The sequence below is a fragment of the Scyliorhinus torazame genome, chromosome 20 (assembly GCF_047496885.1).
Source record: "Scyliorhinus torazame isolate Kashiwa2021f chromosome 20, sScyTor2.1, whole genome shotgun sequence".
Classification (NCBI taxonomy): Eukaryota; Metazoa; Chordata; class Chondrichthyes; order Carcharhiniformes; family Scyliorhinidae; genus Scyliorhinus; species Scyliorhinus torazame.
The window spans coordinates 16,950,564-16,972,608 of record NC_092726.1 but is presented as its reverse complement, the minus strand read 5'-3'; the positions used below and the strand labels follow the sequence as shown (position 1 = coordinate 16,972,608).

The 22,045-nt window shown below is 49.4% G+C and overlaps 2 protein-coding genes across 14 annotated transcripts in view; one reads left to right on the top strand and one right to left on the bottom strand.

Annotated features, from left to right (window-relative positions):
* The window catches only part of tacc1 (transforming, acidic coiled-coil containing protein 1), a 457,444-nt gene that overhangs the window by 81,023 nt on the left and 354,376 nt on the right, over positions 1-22,045 (bottom strand). The window lies entirely within an intron of this gene.
* Positions 1-22,045, top strand: part of LOC140396915 (fibroblast growth factor receptor 1) — a 54,810-nt gene that overhangs the window by 2,403 nt on the left and 30,362 nt on the right. Inside the window, exons 2-3 of one of the 2 annotated variants that reach the window (XM_072485837.1) lie at positions 7,928-8,118; positions 12,714-12,858. In XM_072485837.1, the coding sequence (XP_072341938.1) occupies positions 7,928-8,118; positions 12,714-12,858 (336 nt within the window). Of the gene's footprint in view, positions 1-7,927; positions 8,119-10,696; positions 10,848-12,713; positions 12,859-22,045 lie in introns of both variants that reach the window. The other variant, XM_072485838.1, reaches the window with a different exon arrangement.

Below are 22,045 nucleotides of genomic sequence, written 5' to 3'. Positions count from 1 at the left end.
AAGGGTTTTCAGAGGCGAAGTTATTTGGCTCAATGATTTTTTTGTTGATCCTTTGGGAGTTATTTGATTCTTTTCTCCCCAACTATATATCCCAGTTTCCCCTTTTGAAACACCGATCGACTTTGTCGGCCTCGCTCCAATTAGCTGTGTGGGGCTGCACAATCCAAGGGGAGTGACTCTCTCTCTTTGCTGGTTTCGTTTCTGTGCCTCAGTGCGGAGCACTTTCATCTCGGAGTCAGAAGGTTGTGGATTCAAGTCACAAGGGCAGCAGGCACAGTGTCGAGGGGAGTAGGGGGAGCGCAGTGTTGAGATAGAGGATCAGAATGGCAGAGCAGACTCTAAAAGGGCTGAATTGCTTACTCCTGCTCCAATTTTCAATGTCTCACTCGAGAGACTTGATCCAAAAAATCCACATTGGTGTTCCCAGTACCAGAATTGAGGGAGTGCCCTGGTCAGGCACCATTTTGCAGATGAAACATTCAAGTGAGGCCCAGCCAGCCTCTCTGATGAAGATAACAGGCTGCACGTCAATATTTTGAGGAGAGAAGAGTTCACCCTGGTTTCCTGACAACAATCTACCTCATTTCCAACATCACTGTAAACAGTTTATTTTATCGTTGTGCTGAGGTGGGGAAAGGTGCTTTATAAATGCCCTTTTCTCTTTCTCAGAGATGAAAGACTGGGGCTGTTGAATAGCTGAATATTGAGAAGGAACAATCTTGCATCCCTCTTGTTACAGAAGGGTGCAGCTCCATTAAATGTACAACTCATCAGCCCCGGATTGGAGATGGATGGATTGAATGACATACACATTAACATCTTTCCTCATAAGCACACAGAATGACCAGCCATAAATCCTCAATCTCTTGCTCATAAACCCGTGCGTTTATTATATCTCCAGACTTCCATTGCTTGCCCTGTTTTAATTGTGCCCTACTTAGCACTGACTGCTGGGGTGCGTGAAGCATCAGAGAGGCAGGCTGTAAATTAGGTTTATCTGCTCAACACTGAAGCTGACTGATCACTTTAGGGGCACTATGAGGGAGCACAAATGATAATTAGCGGGGCAGGAGGAATTGGGGTTGAGACATGAATCTTGGTCAGCAATCAAAGCAGCACAGGTTCCAGGACGGTATGGCCTTTCTCTACAGTTATAGCACTATAAACCGTATACTTCACCCACTGTCTACGTTTATGTATTTTCATTATGTATCCTGATGTGTTTATCGTATGTTCTATGTTTTCATCTATGGAGCGATCTGCCTGGACTGCACGCAGAACAATACTTTTCACGGTACCTCAGTACACATGACAATAAATCTAAATCTAAATCATACCTGCTCCACCATTCAGTAAGATTGTTGCCTGTCTTCTACCAAATTCCACTTTTCTGCCCCATCTCACAGTTGCCTAATGTGCTGGAATGAAGCAGGAAAAGAAAGGTCTCTTGACCAAAGGCAGCATAATCATAGCTACTGGCCCAGACATTGAATACAACCCAAAGTGATACACCAGCATTAGAGGCTTGCTTTTATTCATTTATGGCAACATTTATTGCCCATTCTTCATTGCCCCTGAGAATGTTGAATGGCTGGAGCTGTGTGGTGCAGGTTCACCCACAGTGCTGTTTGGGAGGGAGTTCCAGGATTTTGACCCAGCAACAATGAAGGAACGGTGATATATTTCCAAGTTCACAGGCTGAATAACCACCTTGCTGAGAGACCAGAGGCATATTGGTAAGCTTAGGGATTGATCTGCTATAGTAAGCAGCACCCTGAGCAGACAAGGATTTGTAAGCAAGCACTGAACAGATTAGGCAGCAGCTCGAGAGTCCTTCCAGGAGTAAGGTGAGGCTGCGTTCTCTACCCATTACATTTCCTTTTGGTAATGGGTTTCATTTTGTGGAAGGCGATACTGGCTACGGAAGAATTGTACGCACTCCAAGGTATGCGCACCTGTCTTGAAAGTAGCGATGTCAAGGTTGGTCCACACATCAACTGTAAGAAGACCATTGACGACTGGATGACAAGTCCTCCCGTCACCACCAGGCTTTGCAACATTGATGTCTCAACTACTTTCCTGACCCAAGAAGTGGCATCTCCAGGGAGGGTGATGGAGAGACAGATGGACGTCCACACAAGCAGCATTGGTCTTCCAGCTGCTCAACATAGTCTGGGCAGTCACAGCCAGCAGCATGAAAACAGCCAGAGACTTATCCAGAATGGTACCAACCACAGGCTATGTCAACATGACATGGAAGAGAACAGCAAAGTGTCACACAAGTTGGACTTCTTTCACCAGTTGTAGCCACCTGAGTTGGCCACTTCCTGACTTAAAATGGAGAACCGCAAAGGCTGAAGGGAAATTCAGCCAATACAGGCAAAGACTAGCAAGTGCAGAAACCATGTATATTGAAATCTGCAAAACAACCAGACAGCACCGAAACCAGCAGCCATCTGCACAGTAATGCAGTAGCCATCTGCATAGTAATGAGCGATTCCAGGACACAATGGCAACAGTTAAGGTGAATAAAGTCAAGCCAGACTCCTCGGCGCCAGCAGGAGCCATGACAAAGGAAGGCCAACGGACATTTAGGGACCGCCCAGCGATCAGGGAACAACAGTACTGGAGAAATCAATCCAAGTGATCGGAACGCAGTCCAATCACTTGGAACCAGGTAGGGGGTCGGCCCCGAAGGGCGGGAAGCCCCTGGGGACTATAAAGTAAAGCCCCCAAGTTCAAATCGTCCTTCTTTGGCAGGGTCACTCAGCAACTTGAACCAACCCTTGACAGTGACCTGTCTTGTTGCCGCCAAGCAAGTAAGTCTCAAGTCAACGCTCGCTACGAGATAGGCGCTCCTAGCTACCAGTCCATATCAGCTTTTGAATCCTGCAGACTCAGGACCTGAACGAAAGGCCATTTGTTCCCCTGACCTGGTGGGCCAGTCCGAAGCTAAGTATAGGCCTTTTAGTGATAGGAATAGTCTAGAAAGTAGAGTTTATGCATGAGTAGTGATTTACTGTGTATAATAAATGTGTTTTGATTTGAATCTTACTAATTGGTGTGTTGAGTTATTGATCATTACTTGAACTTGAACCTTGTGGCGGTATCATAAAGATACCTGGCGACTCTAGAGCAAAGGTTAAACAAACAGAGCAAATTACGAATTAAGAGCCAACCAAAAGTTAGCAACACAGTGCTGCGTACTTACAGTCCTGGGCTAAATTTGTAGAGAGAGCATCACCAGTGAAGAAGTGCTGCAAACTGGTCATCATGACAGAGAGATGATGGAGTCTGGCAGGACATTTATTTTGCCTCCTGGGCAAAGTGGTGCAGAATGGGCACCGCCAGATGGAAGATGAAGATGTGGACAAAGGCGACCTGGTGAAGTATGTTTAAGGAGGACGTTCAAGAGTGGGGCACCACCTGGGCTGGAGTGAAGGAAATGACTTTGCGCTGAGGGCTGGTGACAGCCATGGTGCCCAATGTCCCACATGGGACTGCAAGAGGAAAGACTGAATGGATGGTAAAGTCAATGTTTGACATTGCAGAAAGTCCAGCTTTCAAACATCCCTGCATAGGGGCTTTTGTTCTTTCTTATGGCTTCATTCTGTTCAGCTTCTCCTCATTTCCTTGACTGCTTGGAGTGTGCTCTTCAGCTGAAGCTGCCTGTGCAAAGCTGAAACAGCAGCTTGCTGGCAGTTCATCAAGCAGGTTTGCTGACTCCCAAACAGCTAGCGCCCACTTCTTATCAGCTTTCTGAATTATTGTGATTTCCAGTTTTCTCTCAGACCCTTTCTGCAGTTGGCATTTACAGCCATGGGACTCTACATGAGGAGCAGTGAACACAACATCGATCTGTGGTAGTTCCACCCTGAGAGTGGTGAGCAGACAAAACCCAATCGGACTCAGCCTGGCACTCACAAAGCCCTGCGATTCCACCTTTATCTCCCCCCACCACCCCCTCCCTCCCTCCCCCCACCCTTTCAGGACCAGCTGGATGTTGTTGATAAGAACCTACTATTTATTCCATTGCTGCTCCTGTGACTTGTGGTAAACCATAGGCACAGCCTATTGTCCAGTTACTCCAACATCACAGTGTGTGGGGCTGTAAGGTTCAATTAGAAAACAAGGCTTTGGTCTTTTTTGTTTGGGGAATTACCATGGGGCTTGTTTCGCTCACTGGACTAAATCGCTGGCTTTTAAAGCAAACCAAGACAGGCCAGCAGCACGGTTCAATTTCCGTACCAGCCTCCCCGAACAGGTGCCGGAATGTGGCGAGTAGGGGCTTTTCACAGTAACTTCATTGAAGCCTACTTGTGACAATAAGTGATTTTCATTTCATTTCATGGGAACTTTTCAGTGTTGCATTGATTGTTCCAGGACATGGTGCATGCTTTTGTTCACTGCACAGACATATCCAAATAGACAGGGTCTTGATAACCAGTGTCTCAACAACGTGTCTGTGTTTGTGTGTATACGTGCGTGTCTGCGTTTGTATACTTGTGTGTACGCACGTGTCTGCATTCCTCTGTGTATGTGTGTATGTACGTGTCTGCATTTGTGTATACTCATGTCTGCGTTAATGTGTCTGCGTTTGTATGTATGTACGCGCGTGTCTGCGTTCCTCTGTGTGTGTATACGTACGTGTCTGTTGGTGGACGTGCATGTCTGCATTCCTGTGCGTGTACACACACGTGTCTGCGTTCCTCTGTGTGCGTGTATACGTACGTGTCTGCGTTTGTGTGTTTCTCTATGTGTGTGTGTTACTTTGCCTATTTAAAAGGCGCAACAGGAAAATGAAGGAATTTGTCAACTGTTTTTTCCCCCTGAAAGGTGATCCAAGTGGCACATGACAAAGGGTTAACTGCTTCTTAGCCTTTTGTTGAGCAGTTCTTGAAGAAAGGGCCCACCTGTAGGGCAGCTTCACAAATTCCGAGACCCTGAAGACTCTGCTGAAATCTTACCTAAATACTCGGGGGCCCTAGGTACTGGAAAATGAAAGGAATGTCGAAATGACATTTGATAGCAGCTGAAATAACCCTCAGCTTGCGGCATAGCAGTTCGAAAGAGCGAGCACTCAGCAAACTCTTCCAGAAAGAGGATATCATGCGGACTCGTTCTTTTCTGCTCTTTTGTTTTTAGGGTGTTCAGTGGTTAACACTTGTCCTGTTTTGGATGTATTTAAAAGTTTTCAGCAGAGAAAACCATAACGCATGCTCGGCCTCCTGTCTGCTTTGTTAAAAACCTCTACGTTGGCCCCATAGCTGTAGGAACAGGAAACTGTTGGAGCCTAATAGGAAAGAAAGGAAAAAGCATATAAGGCACTTCAAAAAGTTAGACAGAGTAATTGAAGGCGGATGTCAAGAACATATTGATAGCTGAGTCCGGGAACACTCAGCTCTGTAACATTTACAGCTGGATGTTGGTCCTGATTTAAGGTTTTGGAAGCAGCTGTCACATGATAGTGTCTGACTGGGAAATGGCAGAAATGAAACAGGGTTCATTCCAAACGAAACTGCTCATTTCATTCAGATATTTCATTTCATGCTTTGGGGGAAGGGTGGGAGTGTTAACTCATTCCATTCCCACCTGATAGCTGACGGTCACATTTATTACTGCAGGTTTGAGAGGCAGAATTTGGAAGGGAGTAAATAAGAGGAACTCGACGGGGAATGTGTTTTTCATTCAATAGCCATCTGTGTGTCTTTATGTCTCGCTGCATTTGCTTTTATCTGTGAGGCAGGTCTGTCTCTCCATGCCTACGTTTTTCTCCTTTTTCACTTTTCCTCGTCCCTCTATCTCTCTCTCTCATATTCTCTTTTAAAATAAATTTAGAGTACCAATTTTTTCCAATTAAGGAGCAATTTAGCGTGGCCAACCCACCTACCCTGCACATCTTTGGGTTGTGGGGGCGAAACCCACGCAAACACGGGGAGAATGTGCAAACTCCACACGGACAGTGACCCAGAGCCGGGATCGAACCTGGGACCTCGGTGCCGTGAGGCAGCAATTCTCTCATATTCTCAATTTTTTTTCATTATCTCCCTTGTCTTCCCTCTCCCTAACTGTTTTGATGTCATGTAAACATGCGGTGTCACTATCTGTCTTTCTGTCTTGCTCCCTCTCTACCAATGGGTGCTGTTTTCTCTCTCTCCTGCTCTTGAGCTCAACTGTTTCATATTCGACCTTGCTTGAATGGAAAGAGGTTGGGATTCGCACAGGAGCTCGGGGAAAGGGGGCTTCTAACTATTTTGTGGCCCCAGTGGCTGGTTGTAAAGAAAGATCTTGCATTGATGGAGCACAACCTCGGGATATTCCAAAGCACTTCACAGCCAATGAAGTTGTGTCGTCATTGTTGCTTGTAGGAAACAAGGCAGCCAATTTGTGCACAGCAAGCTCACACAAACAGCAGTGTAATAATGGCCAAGTAAAAAGCTTTCGTAATGTACCTGCACCAAATGGACTGCAGCAGTTCAAGAGGCAGCTCATCACCACCACCTTCTCGAGGGCAGCTAGGGATAGGCAGTAAATGCTAGCCCAGCCAGTGACACCCAAATCCCATGAAGGAAGAAGAAAAAGGGATGAAGGATAAAGATTGGCCAGGGAAGACTTCCCTCTGCTTCTCAAAGCAGTATGCTGTGATCTTTGTATCCAACTGTGAGGGTTAATGGAGTCTTGGTTTCATTTCTTATTCTGAAGGCACTGCCTCTGACAGTGAAATGTTCCCTCAGTACTGTGCTGAGAGTGTTAACCTGGATTATGCAGCTTCAGGACTGGAGTTTAAACCTTCTGATCCAGAGGCATGTGAGCTACTCTCTGAGCCATGGTTCTCAGTATTCCTTGAGGCCAGAGAACAGGATGTCAACCAGGGAGGATGTGTGGCTTGGAGAGCTCGACTAGATTGGGAGGATGCTGGACATTTTAATTGACATAATGTTTAAACGTCCTTTGTCCCACCCATCCACACAAACTGAATCAGGAGTTTATTTTCAACCGATACATAGGTCTACAGTGTTAGGAACTCAATTTATTCAATTATTCAATACATTAGTAATTATCTGGGGCAGCACGGTGACACAGTTGTTAGCACTGCTGCCTCACGGTGCCGAGGTCCCAGGTTCGAACCCGGCTCTGGGTCACTGTCCGTGTGGAGTTTGCACATTCTCCCCGTGTCTGCGTGGGTTACACCCCCACAACCCAAAGATGTGCAGGTTAGTGCGGGGGTGGACCTGGGGAGGGTGTTCTTTCAGAGGGCCGGTGCAGACTCAAAGGGCAGAATGGCCTCCTTCTGCTTTGTAAGAATTGAATAGTGCTCTGAAAGCTAAGGACTGAAGACTGTGCTTTGCTGGAAAAAGCACCGTCTCTTGTTGTCTCCATTCGTCTCCTGACTAATGGAGTGGCATTGGTTAGATATTTTTAACATTAAGTTGTCAGTCGGGCTCTGTTGGCAGCTCAGTTTAAATGGAAATCAGTGAAGCCTCTGCAGACAGGCAGGCCAGTAGTGGAATTCTCCGGACCGCCGGCAGCGCACCCACGCCTGCGGCCTTCCTGATGGCCATTGGCTGGCTGCGGGAGCGCAGAATCCTGCTGCCGGCGGGGACGCGCCGCGCCGGGAAATGTGGCCGGTGAACTGGGGAATCCCACCCCAGATCTCTCACTGGCTTCTCGTGTGTTTTTGAACAATGGGAGGTCGCACATGGACCCAGAAACGGCAGACTTCTTTCTGTTCCCTTTTCTTGAGCTGTCATTCTTGATGGCCTATCCTCTAGCCCTGCTGAGGACTGTTTAGTTGGTTTCAATGAGATGTAGCCCTTTCCCCTTCCCAGAAGTATTTGCATCTGTTTCACGTTGAAGATGCCACTGTAAGTTGTTAATTGAGCCTTGTATTGATGTATAATTTGGTTGATGTTCTTGTCTCTTTTAGAACGGTCACCTCATCGGCCAATCCTCCAGGCCGGCCTGCCTGCCAACAAAAGTGTGACTGTGGGCAGTGATGTGCAGTTTGTCTGCAAAGTCTACAGTGATCCACAGCCCCACATCCAGTGGCTCAAGCATGCGCAAGTGAATGGGAGCAGTTTGGGACCTGATGGATCGCCCTATGTTAATATCCTGAAAGTAAGTTTGCACTCACTGCTCCAACACACGACTTGGTGTGAATGGGCCACCTCCACTTGGCAGTGTGGAATCATTATGCAAGGAACACAGAAGGAAACAGTCCACATGATCATTCTTTCTTCATTTCATCGAACCAGGTTCACATTGTATCACTCTGTAAAACATTGCTTCTTTATTCAATAACTGGAAACCTAAAAGGAAGTGATCCAAGTTGGGGCAAATCCAACATGTCTTGTTCTCCTTTCTCATGGTTATCAGGAGTTACACAGACAGGTCAGATGAGTATTTGGGAGCTCAGAAGGGAAAGAGGTGAACTAGCCAACTGCTGAGTATGTGAAATTGTCAGTACCCTCTGGCTTTGTAGCTTGATGTTGTACTGGGCTATGCAACAATACTACGAAGTGTCATACTCTCACTCTCCACCCCATGAATATTTCAATGAAAGAAAATAGCTGCAATTCCTTGATGCCAGGGATGTGTGGTATGGATGGAAAGGAGGAAGTTATCTGGATAGAAATTTGCTGTGATCAATACTTTCACAAAAGTTTTCAACATTTGATAAAAGGCCATGAAAGATGTATTTCAATTGGAATGCGATAAGAAAGTAGAACAGAACATGCTGGGAAAACTCAGCAAGTCTGGCCGCATATGTGGAGAGAGAGAACTAGAGTAAAGGCTTTGAGTCCATGTGACTCTCCTTTGTACCTCAAGAGGAAATGTTGTTTTTGTTCAACTGAACGAAGGTTGTTAGGCAGAGAAGTTGATCACATTCCAGAAGACTATCTTAAGATCACAATGAGCCAGTGTAGAAGGTAGAATGAAACTGCTTTGACTGCACAGTTGGCATTGCAGAGAGTAGGTTCCATTTTCCAATTGCTGCTTCTGGTATTGAGAAGTTAAGCGTACCTGCCTGCCAATTTCCCCTGGCAATGATTACCAGCCAATGGAGAGAAACAACACCATGCACTCGGCCAAAGGTTGCTTTTAGTGTCTTGGGAGAATTCTGCTAGGCTCCACAAAGATGGCCACAGGGTCATGGTATCAGCAAGGACAAGTGATTACAGATTGATTGTAATGTTGTGCTGAAGGTGAGGGAATGCCACCTTGTGGGGCAGGGACAAGGCCATTTTCACAAAAGGTGCCCCACATATATTGTTAACTTTGAGCTGTTAATCTGAAGGGGTTGTCACTGGAATCCAATGCCTATTTTCACCCTCAATGTAATACAGTCCTTCTCTGATGACTCTGCTGCTGCTTTGCATTGAAATTTTGCCCAGCTCTGTTTGGATTGACTTTTCTCCCAATTCCTTTGGTTTCTCTTTGCCTACTGAGCCTTCTGCCCAAAAGGGAACGTCTGTAATTCCCCAGCCAAGCTGGACCCCAGGCTCCTTGCTGACCAAGTCTGTGTCTAGTACTGAGAGGTCTGTAGAAACAGTTCAGATGGCCCCTCATGCCAGCACTGAGCATTGGAAAATGTCCAGTCATGGCCCCCTCGTTTGCTCTGACTGTGCAATACGAGGCTGCAAAGCTGCTCTTGCACACTGTTGTTGCAACAGACCTGAGCTACAGATTGCTTTTTCCGATCAGAAATGTTTGTCAGTACCAAAATTGAATGAGGAGAAATGGGTCAGAAACTTTACAGGACAATTTTCTTCCCCAGCAATGAAGCAAAGTTTGAAAATGGCCTTTTCCTTGCTTGCCAGTTCAGTAGTCCTCAGTTATCATGTTAATGTACTGGTGGTGGGTTCATTGGGCTCTTTGTCCATTGAGGAGACACAAAGGGCGAAGCCTTTCTTTCCATCTCAAAATGGCAAAACTCAACAAAACTGATGATTTCCCAATCATTTCGCATCTGCTGTGTGCATTTGAGCCCTCCAGATTGAAATTGAGAGCTCTGACCATGATCTCTGCAGCAGCGGACCTTCAACCGTCTTCCTCCAAGTTGGCATTGGTCATAGCCTTTCATCCAAGGTGGTCTCAAGGTAAGGGTGACACTGGCAAGGCCAGTGGGCATTTGTCACCCATCCCTAGTTGATGATAGTCATTTGGTGCCAGTTTGAAATGAAATAAAAATCGCTTATTGTCACAAGTCGGCTTCAAATGAAGTTACTGTGAGAAGCCCCTAGTCGCCACATTCCGGCGCCTGTTCGGGGAGGCCGGTACGGGAATGAACCCGCGCTGCCGGCCTTGTTCTGCTTTACAAGCCAGCTGTTTAGCCCACTGTGCTAAACCAGCCCCTGTTTGAGTGGCAACAGACCAACTTGCTACTTGAGAGGACATGGCCACCATGTTGTATGTGGGCCAATGGTCACAGAGGTCGTGCCCAGGTAGTGTATGTTCGGTTCCCCGAAGGATGTACATGAGTTTACTGGGTTTTTACTAATGATCCAGCAGCTTTCATGGTCGTTGGATCTCATGTCAATGTTTGAGATTGACATCTGATTGACAACTTTACCTTCCATCCCACCGCCCTCGACCGCCCTCTGGTGACTTGAATGGAGAAAGAGCCGCCTGTGTGTTTCAACAAATTCTCTTGATTGCAGGTCTCCCAATGTTCTCTGTTGTTGGTTTGTTCTAGCATTCGGGGATTAATAGCTCGGATGCGGAAGTGCTGACTCTGTACAATGTGACTGAAGCTGACAGCGGAGAGTATATTTGTAAAGTTTCCAATTATATTGGTGAGGCCAATCAGTCTGCGTGGCTCACAGTGAGCAGCCCAAAGTTGGAAGGTAAAACCCAATGCCAGAAAACAAGTCAGAAAAAAGGGCTGGGAACGTTTAGCTGGTGACGAATGAGTGGGTAAAAGATTCCATTCCCATCGTAGTGGTGGTGGAAGGTTTTGTTCTCTCCCCTTTTTCTGCTGTTTATGTGCAAATCCAAAAATAAACATGGAAAAATGGCCACAATGTAAATGAACACTTCTGTGTGCCTCTGAACCTTCCTGCTGTTGTTTTTATATTGTCATTTTCTGTGTGTCCTTCCTTTCTTTCTGTGAAACCTGAATGCGCTGATTGGCGACAATCATCCACCATATTGAAGTTTTCCTTTGGACATTGTTAACACCTGATAATCCAGAGAGTCTCAGACATTGGTCGCGCAGAAGAAGGTCCGTTATGTTCATGTCACTCCTCTCGTAGCACCGTCCAAAGCTACTTTTATTTTTCACCCACCTTCACACGAACTCTGTCCTTTACCCTTTGGGGAACAGCGAGGAAGGGGCGGAAGGATTCCCGAGCTGATTATCAGCCCGTTGAATCGGGTTATGAACACTCCGCGGCCAGCAATCCCTGGTTTCCAGTCCCGCGATAAGAGACGCTACCCATTGTGCCTCAAGACCTCCTTCCAAAGCCGATGAAAAGTATTGAGAAATGGTGGGGCAACTACCCAAGCCCTGTGCTCTCTCTCAAGCTCATGAAACTAGATACCAGAGAAGACTGTGCACCTTCTCCTCCATTCAGCGAAAGAATTCCAAGCGCAAGGCCTTTAGAAAACATCAAATCATTGTCCAATCTGACAGTGATTCCACCTTTGACCCAGTCATACAGAGTGTTTCCGCTGATACCATCACCATGATATCAAAGAGGAACATGCAACTGATTTTCTTCAGCTGTGAAATTACATGTTAGAATTTAGTTGCTTTTAGTTTAAAGCCATCATAGACAGTGTTCCCAACCACCGCTGTTCTGTAGTCAAGAGTACTACTTACAGTGACTCTGCAGGATGTCATTAACTGGACTGAAAGTGGACAAACTTCAGCACACACGCTGCATTTGAGTTGTGCAGTTTGGACCACCCAAGGGTATCTCACACATGCTGCATGAGTGAGTCAATCCTTCGTGGCAAACTGAAGGATGAGAAGTGATCACATTGAACAACTGTAACATTCTTCAGCGGTTTTCACAGGGTAGATGCTGAAAAGTCATTTCTCCAGCTGAAGAGTCTAAAGCTTGGGGACCACAGTTTCAGGGCAAAAGGAGTCGGCTATTTCGGACTGAGATTAGGAGAGTTGTGAATCATTAGAATTCTCTACCCCAGAGAGGAAACCAAGATCCATTCCCAGGAAGGATTGAGAGTGTTGGAAAACAGTCAAGTATGTCTGGAGCTGGTTTCCATACTGAAGAGTCCATCAACTTGAGTTTCCATTCAAAGTTTCCATTTTCCCTAGGTCCTACAAACTGCTCAGCATCCTGCCGTGTCTCGCCCCTCTTTCTTCTGTCTGTGTTTTCAGTAAGTTGCATTCCTACCTTATCCCTTCATGTTGCTTTCACTCCACATTGCTTTGCATTCTTGGCTTGTTCTGAACATTGTGAGTCCATTTTCTCCATGAGACCCATCGCTCGCATGTGGAGATGGGTGCAATAAAACAAAATGGTGGTGGGTTTAACACAAAACTGATGACCTTTTTGCTTCCTAGGGTAAGTCTGGACTTTTGCAGTCCTGGAACGTCACTTGTGAGCCAGGTATTGCCTTAACACAAAGCCTCTGGAGCTCGCTGGGAGTGGGAAAATGGCACTAATAAGATGGTTTCTCCAGCTGAAACTCTCCACAGTTCTCATGTCGTCTGCTTGTCCGTTTGCTTCCATTTTCTCTTCCAGACAGCCGGTGTTAACACTACGGACAAAGAAATGGAGGCTCTATATTTACGCAATGTTACTTTTGAGGATGCTGGGGAGTATACGTGTTTGGCGGGTAATTCTATTGGGATTTCCCATCACTCTGCATGGTTGACAGTTCTTCCAGGTACATTCTGCTGTTTTCTCTACAATTAACCCCTTGAACAAATTCCCGTGGAACGCACTGCTTCTAAAGAGGGAGCGAATCATGCAGCAAAACATTTCCAACTCATTTTACCACAGAGTCTGCAAATACAGGCCAACCTTATGTGTATATTACTTGAACCTAGCATGTTTTCCTGTTTATTCTGCAGAACAGAGGTTTCCTGTGTCCCCTTCCTTCAGTCGATATCTAGTGATTAAAATAAAACTGGCACAAATTTGTATCTGTTCATGACCACACATTATAAATAACCTGTGAACTCAAGTGAGAACTGCCTGTGGTAAACGACTACTTCAGCAGTAAATATGCTCGGGACCTTTTACACCAAGTATGGCCCTTGATCGCCATTACAGAAAATGGCTTTTTTTAATCCATTTTTATTTAATTCATTTCATTTAAATTCCCCAGCAGCCCACGATGGAATTTCAACCCATTTCTACGGGTTATTAGTCCAGTCACCTGACCACTTTGCTAACTTTGTCTTGTGACAAAGGAAAGACCACAAAATGCATGATTTGAAAACGCATAGTCTTGGAAATACTGAGCAGTTCTGGCAGTATTGGTGGAGAGAGAGAAACCCGGGTTAATGTTGCAGCTCGAGAATCCTTCATCTCTTCCTTCATCATGAAGTGGAGATGCCGGCGTTGGACTGGGGTGAGCACAGTACGAAATCTTACAACACCAGGTTAAAGTCCAACAGGTTTGTTTCAATGTCACTAGCTTTCGGAGCGCTGCTCCTTCCTTAGGTGAATGAAGAGGTACTCTTCACTTCATCATTGCACTTTTAATTCCAGATTTTTATTGAATTCAGATTTCACCATCTGCCATGGTGGGATTCGAACGGACCCCAGAGCATTACCCTGGGTCCCTGGATTACTATTCCAGTGCCAATACCACAATACCACTGCCAATATGTACTGAGGAACAACAAAACCTTCTATTTATATAGCCCCTTCAACTTAATGAAATGTCCCAAGGTACTTCACAGGAGCATTATAAAACATAAATGTTTTAAAAAAAACAACCTCTTCTTCAAGCCTGCAGAAACACCTTGTGTGAAGGACTCATGACGGACTGTAAACTGAATGTTGCATTCATACTTTCAGAGGGAACTCTACCTGTAGACCTTCTGTGCATGAGCAGCTCCTGGCTTCAAGAAGCAGTGTGCGAACTCCAAGGCTAGCTTAGAAATACCAGAGGTGAAGAGCTTTCACTTGGGGCTTTACTGCACCCATGAAAATTTTGAAAAACGGCTCCAAACCCCAGTTCTTGGAGGATTGAGCACAAAACTTGCAAATTGAGTAAATTAGCTTGCCTTGAAGTATATGGGTTTTGTTGAAAATACAACTTTGAAATGCATTTATTTTTGTTGGTCGTCATATTTTTGCACGTTCTGCGTATAAACTGACCATGCTTTCTGCAAAAACATGCTCAATCTGCAGCATGCTCACTTGATGCCACCTCCATCCCGATGGAAGTGGCTATCAATGCGACGTTGGCAAAGGGCTGATAATTGGCAGCAGATGGAAGTTACCGTGCAGGGTAGAGCATGGGGTGAACTTCCTCAATTATCAGCAATGTCCATCACACTTGCCGAACGTTAACCTTTAACTTGTAAATTTGAAGTTCATTCTTTTCTTCGAGGTGTGTTCAGGATGAAATCTATTTGAGGTGCAGGAGGGATGATAACGGATGGGTGGGGGGGGGACGATTGTGTGCGTGCAATTGCCGCGTATTGTGTTTTGAAACCTTGGCTTGTCTTGCAAATGCATAATGACTTTTCTCAGAGAAATAATTAAATATGTAGAACTCTAATTTGCCACGTCAAGGGTGAACTGCATTGCGCGAAAGCGATTAACAGGGTTGGACTCCCGTGTTCAGGTACAGTGTCCCGTTTGTTCTCACAGCTGAATTAATATTATTTATTTCAAAACAGAAATGATGTTCATGTGTCAAATCCTGAAAGAGTCTTTCTTATCAGGTGTGCAGCCAGTAACTGAACATGGACGGCAGTAAGAAGTGCTGCCAGCCCAGCTTGTACGAGGAAATGCATGCAAGGCATTTGTGCTTTTCTTAGTTCCTCAGCCTCCACTGTCCCCTGACTCAGCAGCTTAAATCTGTTGCACCGCAAGCCCCAGCAACCCATTCGATCAAAGTCATCCAGGTTCATTAGGAATGCAAGAAAATAGAAAGAAAATACCCAGCTCTTTATGTGAGGTTTTAAACTTTGGTGATTGTTAACCCCATCTTCTGTCTCTGGGATGGTTTCTCTTTCTCTCTCTCTCTCTCTCTCTCTCTGTTTCTCTGTCAGTCCAGTCTCTCTCTCTATCTGTCCATTCTCTCTCTCTATGTCTGTCCTATCTGTCCTGCCCCTCACTTTGTCTGTCCAGTCTCCCTCTCTCTCCCTCTGTCTATTGCATCTCCCCCTCCTCTCTCCCCTTCTCTCACATACCCCCTCTCGCCCCTTTCTCTTCTTACTCTCCAGTCCCTAACTCTCCCATCTACCTAACTCTCTCCCATCTCCTAACTCTCCCCTATCCCCTAAATCTCCCCTGTCTCCTAACTCTCCCCATCCCCTAACTCTCCCTCCTATCCCCATCTCTCCCCTATCCCCTAACTCTCCCCTATCCCCTAACTCTCCCCTATCCCCGAACTCTACCCATCCCCTAACTCTCCCCATCCCCTAACTCTCCCCTATCCCCAAACTCTCCCCATCCCCTTACTCTCCCTATCCCCTAACTCTCCCCTATCCCCTAACTCTCCCCCTCCCCTAACTCTCCCTCCTATCCCCCACCTCTCCCCAATCCCCTAACTCTCCCACTAACCCCTAACTCTCCCCTATCCCCTAACACTCCCTCCTATCCCATAATGCTTGCCCTATAGGGCGGCATGTGGTGCAGTGGTTAGCACTGGGACTGCGGTGCTGAGGACCCGGGTTCGATCCCGGCCCTAGGTCACCGTCCATGTGGAGTTTGCACATTTTCCCCATGTTTCACCCCCACAACCCAAAGATGTGCATGTTAGGTGGATTGGCCACGCTAAATTGCCCCTTAATTGGAAAAAGAAAAATAATTGGCTGCTCTAAATTTATTTTAAAGAAAAATCTACACTATTCCCTAACTCTCCCCTATCCCCTACCTTTTCCCTATTCCCCACCTCTCCCCACCCCTAACTCTCCCCTATCCCCTAACTCTCCCCTATCCCTAACTCTCCCTATCCCCTAACTCTCCCCCATCCACCATCTCCCTCCTATCCCTGAACTCTCCCCTATTCCTGAACTCTCCCCTTATGCCCCTACCTCTCCCCTATCCCCTAACTCTCCCCATCCCCCACCTCCCCATTCCCTAACTCTCCCAATTCCTTAACTCTCCCCTATCCCCTAACTCTCCCCCTATCCACTAACCCTCCCCCTACCCCCCACCTCTCCCCCATCCCCTAACTCTCCCCTCTATCCTCCGCCTCCCCCTATCCCCTAACTCTCCCCTAGCCCCTAACTCTCCCCCTAGCCCCTAACTCTCCCCCTATCCCCTAACTCTCCCCATATACCCTAACACTCCCCCTATCCCCCACCTCTCCCCAATCCCTTAACTCTCCCCCTACCTCCCACCTCTCCCCTATCCCCTAACTCGCCACTATCCCCTAACTCTCCCCTATCCCTTAACTCTCCCTATCCCCTAACTCTCCCCTATCCCTTAACTCTCCCTATCCCCTAACTCTCCCTCATCCACCATCTCTCTCCTATCCCTGAACTCACCCCTATTCCTGAACTCGCCCCCTTTGCCCCTACCTCTCCCCTATCCCCTAAATCTCCCCCTAACCCCCACCTCCCCATCCCCAACTCTCCCAATTCCTTAACTCTCCCCTATCCACTAACTCTCCCCGACCCCCCACCTCTCCCCATCCCCTAACTCTCCCCTCTATCCTCCGCCTCCCCCTATCCCCTAACTCTCCCCTAGCCCCTAACTCTCCCCCCTAGCCCCTAACTCTCCCCCTATCCCCTAACTCTCCCCTTATTCCCTCCCCCTCCCCCTATCCCCTAACCCTCCCCTATCCCCTAACTCTCCCCCTATCCCCGAACTCTCCCCTTATCCCCTAACTCTCCCACTGTCCCCTAACCCCACCTTATCCCCTAACTCTCCCCTGTCCCCCATCTCTCCCCTATCCCCTAATTCACCCCTCTATCCTCCGCCTCCCTATCCCCTTAACTGTCCCCTATCCCCTAAGTCTCCCCATTTCCTCTAACTCTCCCCTTATCCCCTAACTCTCCCCCATCCCCCACCTCTCCTCAATCCCCTAACTCTCCCCCTACCTCTCCCCTATCCACTAACGTTCCACTATCCCCTAACTCTGCTCCCCTATCCCCCACTTCCCCCTATTCCCTAACACCCCCACTATCCGCTAACTCTCCCCTACCCCGTAACTCTCCCCCTATCCCCTAACTCTCTCCTATCCCCTAACTCTCCCCCTATCCCCTAACTCTCCCCATCCCCACCTCCCCCTATCCCCTAACTCTCCCCTATCCCATAACTCTCCCCATTTCCCCTAACTCTCCCCTTATCCCCTAACTCTCCCCCTATCCCCTAACTCTCCCCGTCCCCACCTCCCCCTATCCCCTAACTCTCCCCTACCTCTCCCCTATCCACTAACGTTCCACTATCCCCTAACTCTGCTCCCCTATCCCCCACTTCCCCCTATGCCCTAACACCCCCACTATCCCCTAACTCTCCCCTACCCCCTAACTCTCCCCTATCCCCTAACTCTCCCCCTATCCCCCATCTCCCCATCCCCTAACTCTCCCCCTTATCCCCCACTTACCCCTATTCCCTAACTCTCCCCCTATCCCCTAACTCTCCCCTTATCCCCCACCTCTCCCCATCCCCTAATTCTCCCCCTATCCCTTAACTCTCCCCCTATCCACTAACTCTCCCCCTACCTCCCACCTCTCCCCATCCCCTAACTCTCCCACTACCCCCACCTCTCCCCTATCTCCTAACTCCCCCCATCCCCCACCTCCCCCTATCCCCTAACTCTCCCCCTATACCCCAACTCTCCCCCTATCCCCCATCTCCCCATCCCCTAACTCTCCCCCTTATCCCCCACTTACCCCTATTCCCTAACTCTCCCCCTATCCCCTAACTCTCCCCTTATCCCCCACCTCTCCCCATCCCCTAATTCTCCCCCTATCCCTTAACTCTCCCCCTATCCACTAACTCTCCCCCTACCTCCCACCTCTCCCCATCCCCTAACTCTCCCACTACCCCCCACCTCTCCCCTATCTCCTAACTCCCCCCACCTCCCCCTATCCCCTAACTCTCCCCCTATACCCCAACTCTCTCCCTATCCCCCATCTCTCCCCTATCCCTTAACTCTCCCCTCTATCCTCCGCCTATCCCCTAACCCTCCCATCCCTTAACTCCCCCCCCATCTCTCCCCCCTATCCCCTAACTCTCTCCCTATTCCCCTAACTCTCCCCTATCCTCCACCTCTCCCCTATCCCGTAACATTCCCCCTACTCCCCACCTCTCCCCTATCCCCTAACTCTCCCCCAACCCTTAACTCTCCCCTATCCCTTAACTTTCCCCCTATCCCCTAACTCCCCCCCCATCCTCCACTTCCAATTTCCTAGCTCCCCTATCCCCCACCTCTCCCCTATTCCCTAACTCTCCCCTTATTCCTTTACTTTCCCCTATCCCCTAACTCTCCCCCCATCCCCTACTTTCCATTCCCTAACTCCCCTATGCCCCACTTCTCCCCTATTCCCTAACTCTCCTATTCCCTAACTCTTCCCCTGTCCCCCACCTACCCCTATCCCCTAACTCTCCCCTATCCCCTAACTCTCCCCATATCCACCACCTCCCCCTATCCCCTAACCCTCCCCCATCCCTTAACTCTCCCCCCCATCCTCTAACTCTCCCCTATACCCTAACTCTCCCCCCCCTTTCCCCATCTCTCTCCCCTTATGTTCTATCCCCACCTCTCTCCCCCGATCGCCCACCTCCGTCTAGCCCTATCCCCTAACTCTCCCCCCATCCCCCACTTCCCATTCCCTAACTCCCCTATGCCCCACCTCTCCCCTATTCCCTAACTCTCCTATCCCGTAACTCTTCCCCTGTCCCCCACCTCCCCTATCCCCTAACTCTCCCCTACCCCCTAACTATCCCCCTATCTCCCACCTATCCCCTAACTCCCCCTATCCCCTACCTCCCCATCCCCTAACTCTCCCCACTTCCCCCATTACCTAACTCTACCCCTATCCCCTCACTCTCCCCTATCCCCCACCACTCCCCTATCCCCTAACTCTCCCCCTATCCCCCACCTCCCCCTATCCCCCCTCTTCCCTATCCCCTAACTCTCCCCTCTATCCTCCACCTCCCCTATCCCCTAACTCTCCCCATCCCTTAACTCTCCCCATCCCTTAACTCTCCCCTATCCCCTAACTCACCCCCTATCCCCCACCTTTCCCCATCCCCTAACTCCCCCTACCTCTCCCCTATCCCCTAACTCTCCACTATCCCTTAACTCTCCCCCCCATCCCCCACTTCACCCTATTCTCAAACTCTCCCCCTATCCCCTAACTCTCCCCCTATTCCCTAACTCTCCTCCTCTCCCCCACCTCTCCCCTATCCCTTAACTCTCCCCTATCTCCTACCTCTCCCCTGACACTCCCCCTACTCCCCACCTTTCCCCCTATTCCCTAACTCTCCCCCTGTCCCCCACCTCTCCCCTATCCTCTACCTCTCCCCTATCCCCTAACACTCCCCCTACTCCCCACCTCTCCCTTATCCCCTAACTCTCCCCCTATCCCTCAACTCTCCCCTTATCCCTTAACTTTCCCCCATCCCCTAACTCTCCCCCCATCCCCCACTTCCAATTTCCTAACTCTCCCCTATTCCCCACCTCTGCCCTATTCCTTAACTCTCTCCTATCCCCTAACTCTCCCCCTATCCTCAACTCTCCCCCTGTCCCCCACCTCCCCCTATCCCCTAACTCTCCCCTATCCCTTAACTCTCCCCCATACCCCTCCTCTCCCCTATCCCCTAACTCTCCCTCCCATCCCCATTCCCTAACTCCCCTATGCCGCACCTCTCCCCTATTCCCTAACTCTCCTATCCCCTAACACGCCCCTATCCCTTAACTCTCCCCTATCCCCCTCCTCTCCCCTATCCCTTAACTCTCCCTCTAACCTCCACCTCTCCCCCTAGCCCCCACCTGTCCCCATCCCCGAACTCTACCCTTTCCCCTAACTCTCCCCCACCCCCTAACACTCCCCCTATCCCACACCTCTCCCCTATCCCCCACCTCTCCCCATCCCCTAACTCTCCCCCATCCCCTAACTCTCCCCCATCCCCAAGCTTTCCCCCTATCCCCCACCTCTCCCCTATCACCTAACTCTCCCCCTATCCCCCACCTCCCACTATCCCCTAACTCTCCCCCATCCCCTACTTCTCCCCTATCCCCTAACTCTCCCCTATCCCCCACCTCCCTCTATCCCCTAACTCTCCCCCATCCCCTATTCCCTCACTCTCCCCCCTACCCCCCACATTTTCCCTATCCCCTAGCTCTCCCCTACCCCTACTTCTCCCCCTAACCCCTACCTCTCCCCCCTACCCCTCACCACCCCTATCCCCCACCTCCCTCTATCCCCTATCCCCTAACTCTCCCCCCGATCCCTTAACTCTCCCCCCTATCCGCCACCTTTCCCCTATCCCCCACCACTCCCCATCCCCTAACTCTCCCCATCCCCTCCCCCTGTCCCCCATCTTTCCCCTATCCCCCAGCTCTCCCCCTACCCCCACCTCTCCCCTATCCCCTAACTCTCCCCCTATCCCCCACCTCCCTCTATCCTCTAACTATCCCCCCGATCCCCCACTTTTCCCCTATCCCCTAGCTCTCCCCTATGCCCTACTTCTCCCCCAACCCCTACCTCTCCCCCCATCCCCTAACTCTCCCCCTAGCCCTTAACTCTCCCCCTATCCCTTAACTCTCCCCTTAACTCTCCCCATCCCTTAACTCTCCCCTTATCCCTTAACTTTCCCCCTATCCCCTAACTCTCCCCCATCCCCCCACTTCCAATTTCCTAACTCTCCCCTATCCCCCACCTCTCCCCTATTCCCTAACTCTCACCTATCCCCTAACTCTCCCCCTATCCCCTAACTCTCCCCGTCCCCACCTCCCCCATCCCCTAACTCTCCCCTATCCCATAACTCTTCCCATTTCCCCTAACTCTCCCCCTATCCCCCACCTCTCCTCAATCCCCTAACTCTCCCCTATCCACTAACGTTCCACTCTCCCCTAACTCTGCTCCCCTATCCCCCACTTCCCCCTATTCCCTAACACCCCCACTATCCCCTAACTCTCCCCTACCTCCTAACTCTCCCCCTACCCCCTAACTCCCCCTATCCCCTACCTCCCCACCCCCTAACTCTCCCCTTTATCCCCCACTTACCCCTATTCCCTAACTCTCCCCCTATCCCCTAACTCTCCCCTATCCCCTAACTCTCCCCTTATCCCCCACCTCTCCCCATCCCCTAATTCTCCCCCTATCCCTTAACTCTCCCCCTAGCCCCCACCTCTCCCCGTCCCCCACCTTTCCCCTATCCCCAAGCTCTCCCCCTATCCCCCACCTCTCCCCATCACCTAACTCTCCCCCCTATCCTCCACCTCCCACTATCCCCTAACTCTCCTATCCCCCACCTCCCTCTATCCCCTAACTCTCCCCCCTGTCCCCCGCCTCTCTCCCCCTATGCCCCACCTCCGTCTATCCCCTAACTCTCCCCTATCCCTTAACTCTCCCTCTACCCTCCACCTCTTTCCTATCCCCTATCTCTCCCCCTATCCCCCACCTGCCCCCATCCCCGAACTCTACCCCATCCCCTAACTCTCCCCCTAGCCCCCACCTCTCTCCTGTCCCCCACCTTTCCCCTATCCCCAAGCTCTCCCCCTATCCCCCATCTCTCCCCATCCCCAAACTCTCCCCTATCCCCTAACTCTCCCCATCCCCTCCCCCTCCCCCTCTCTTTCCCCCCACCTCACCCTTTCTCTCTCCCGAACCCCTCTCTTCCCCCTAACCCCATGAAGTTAATTCGAGGGGGAGAGGTCAACACTGATCTATCGAATGCACCTCAAGCTTTCTCCTTGGACATTCTAACTG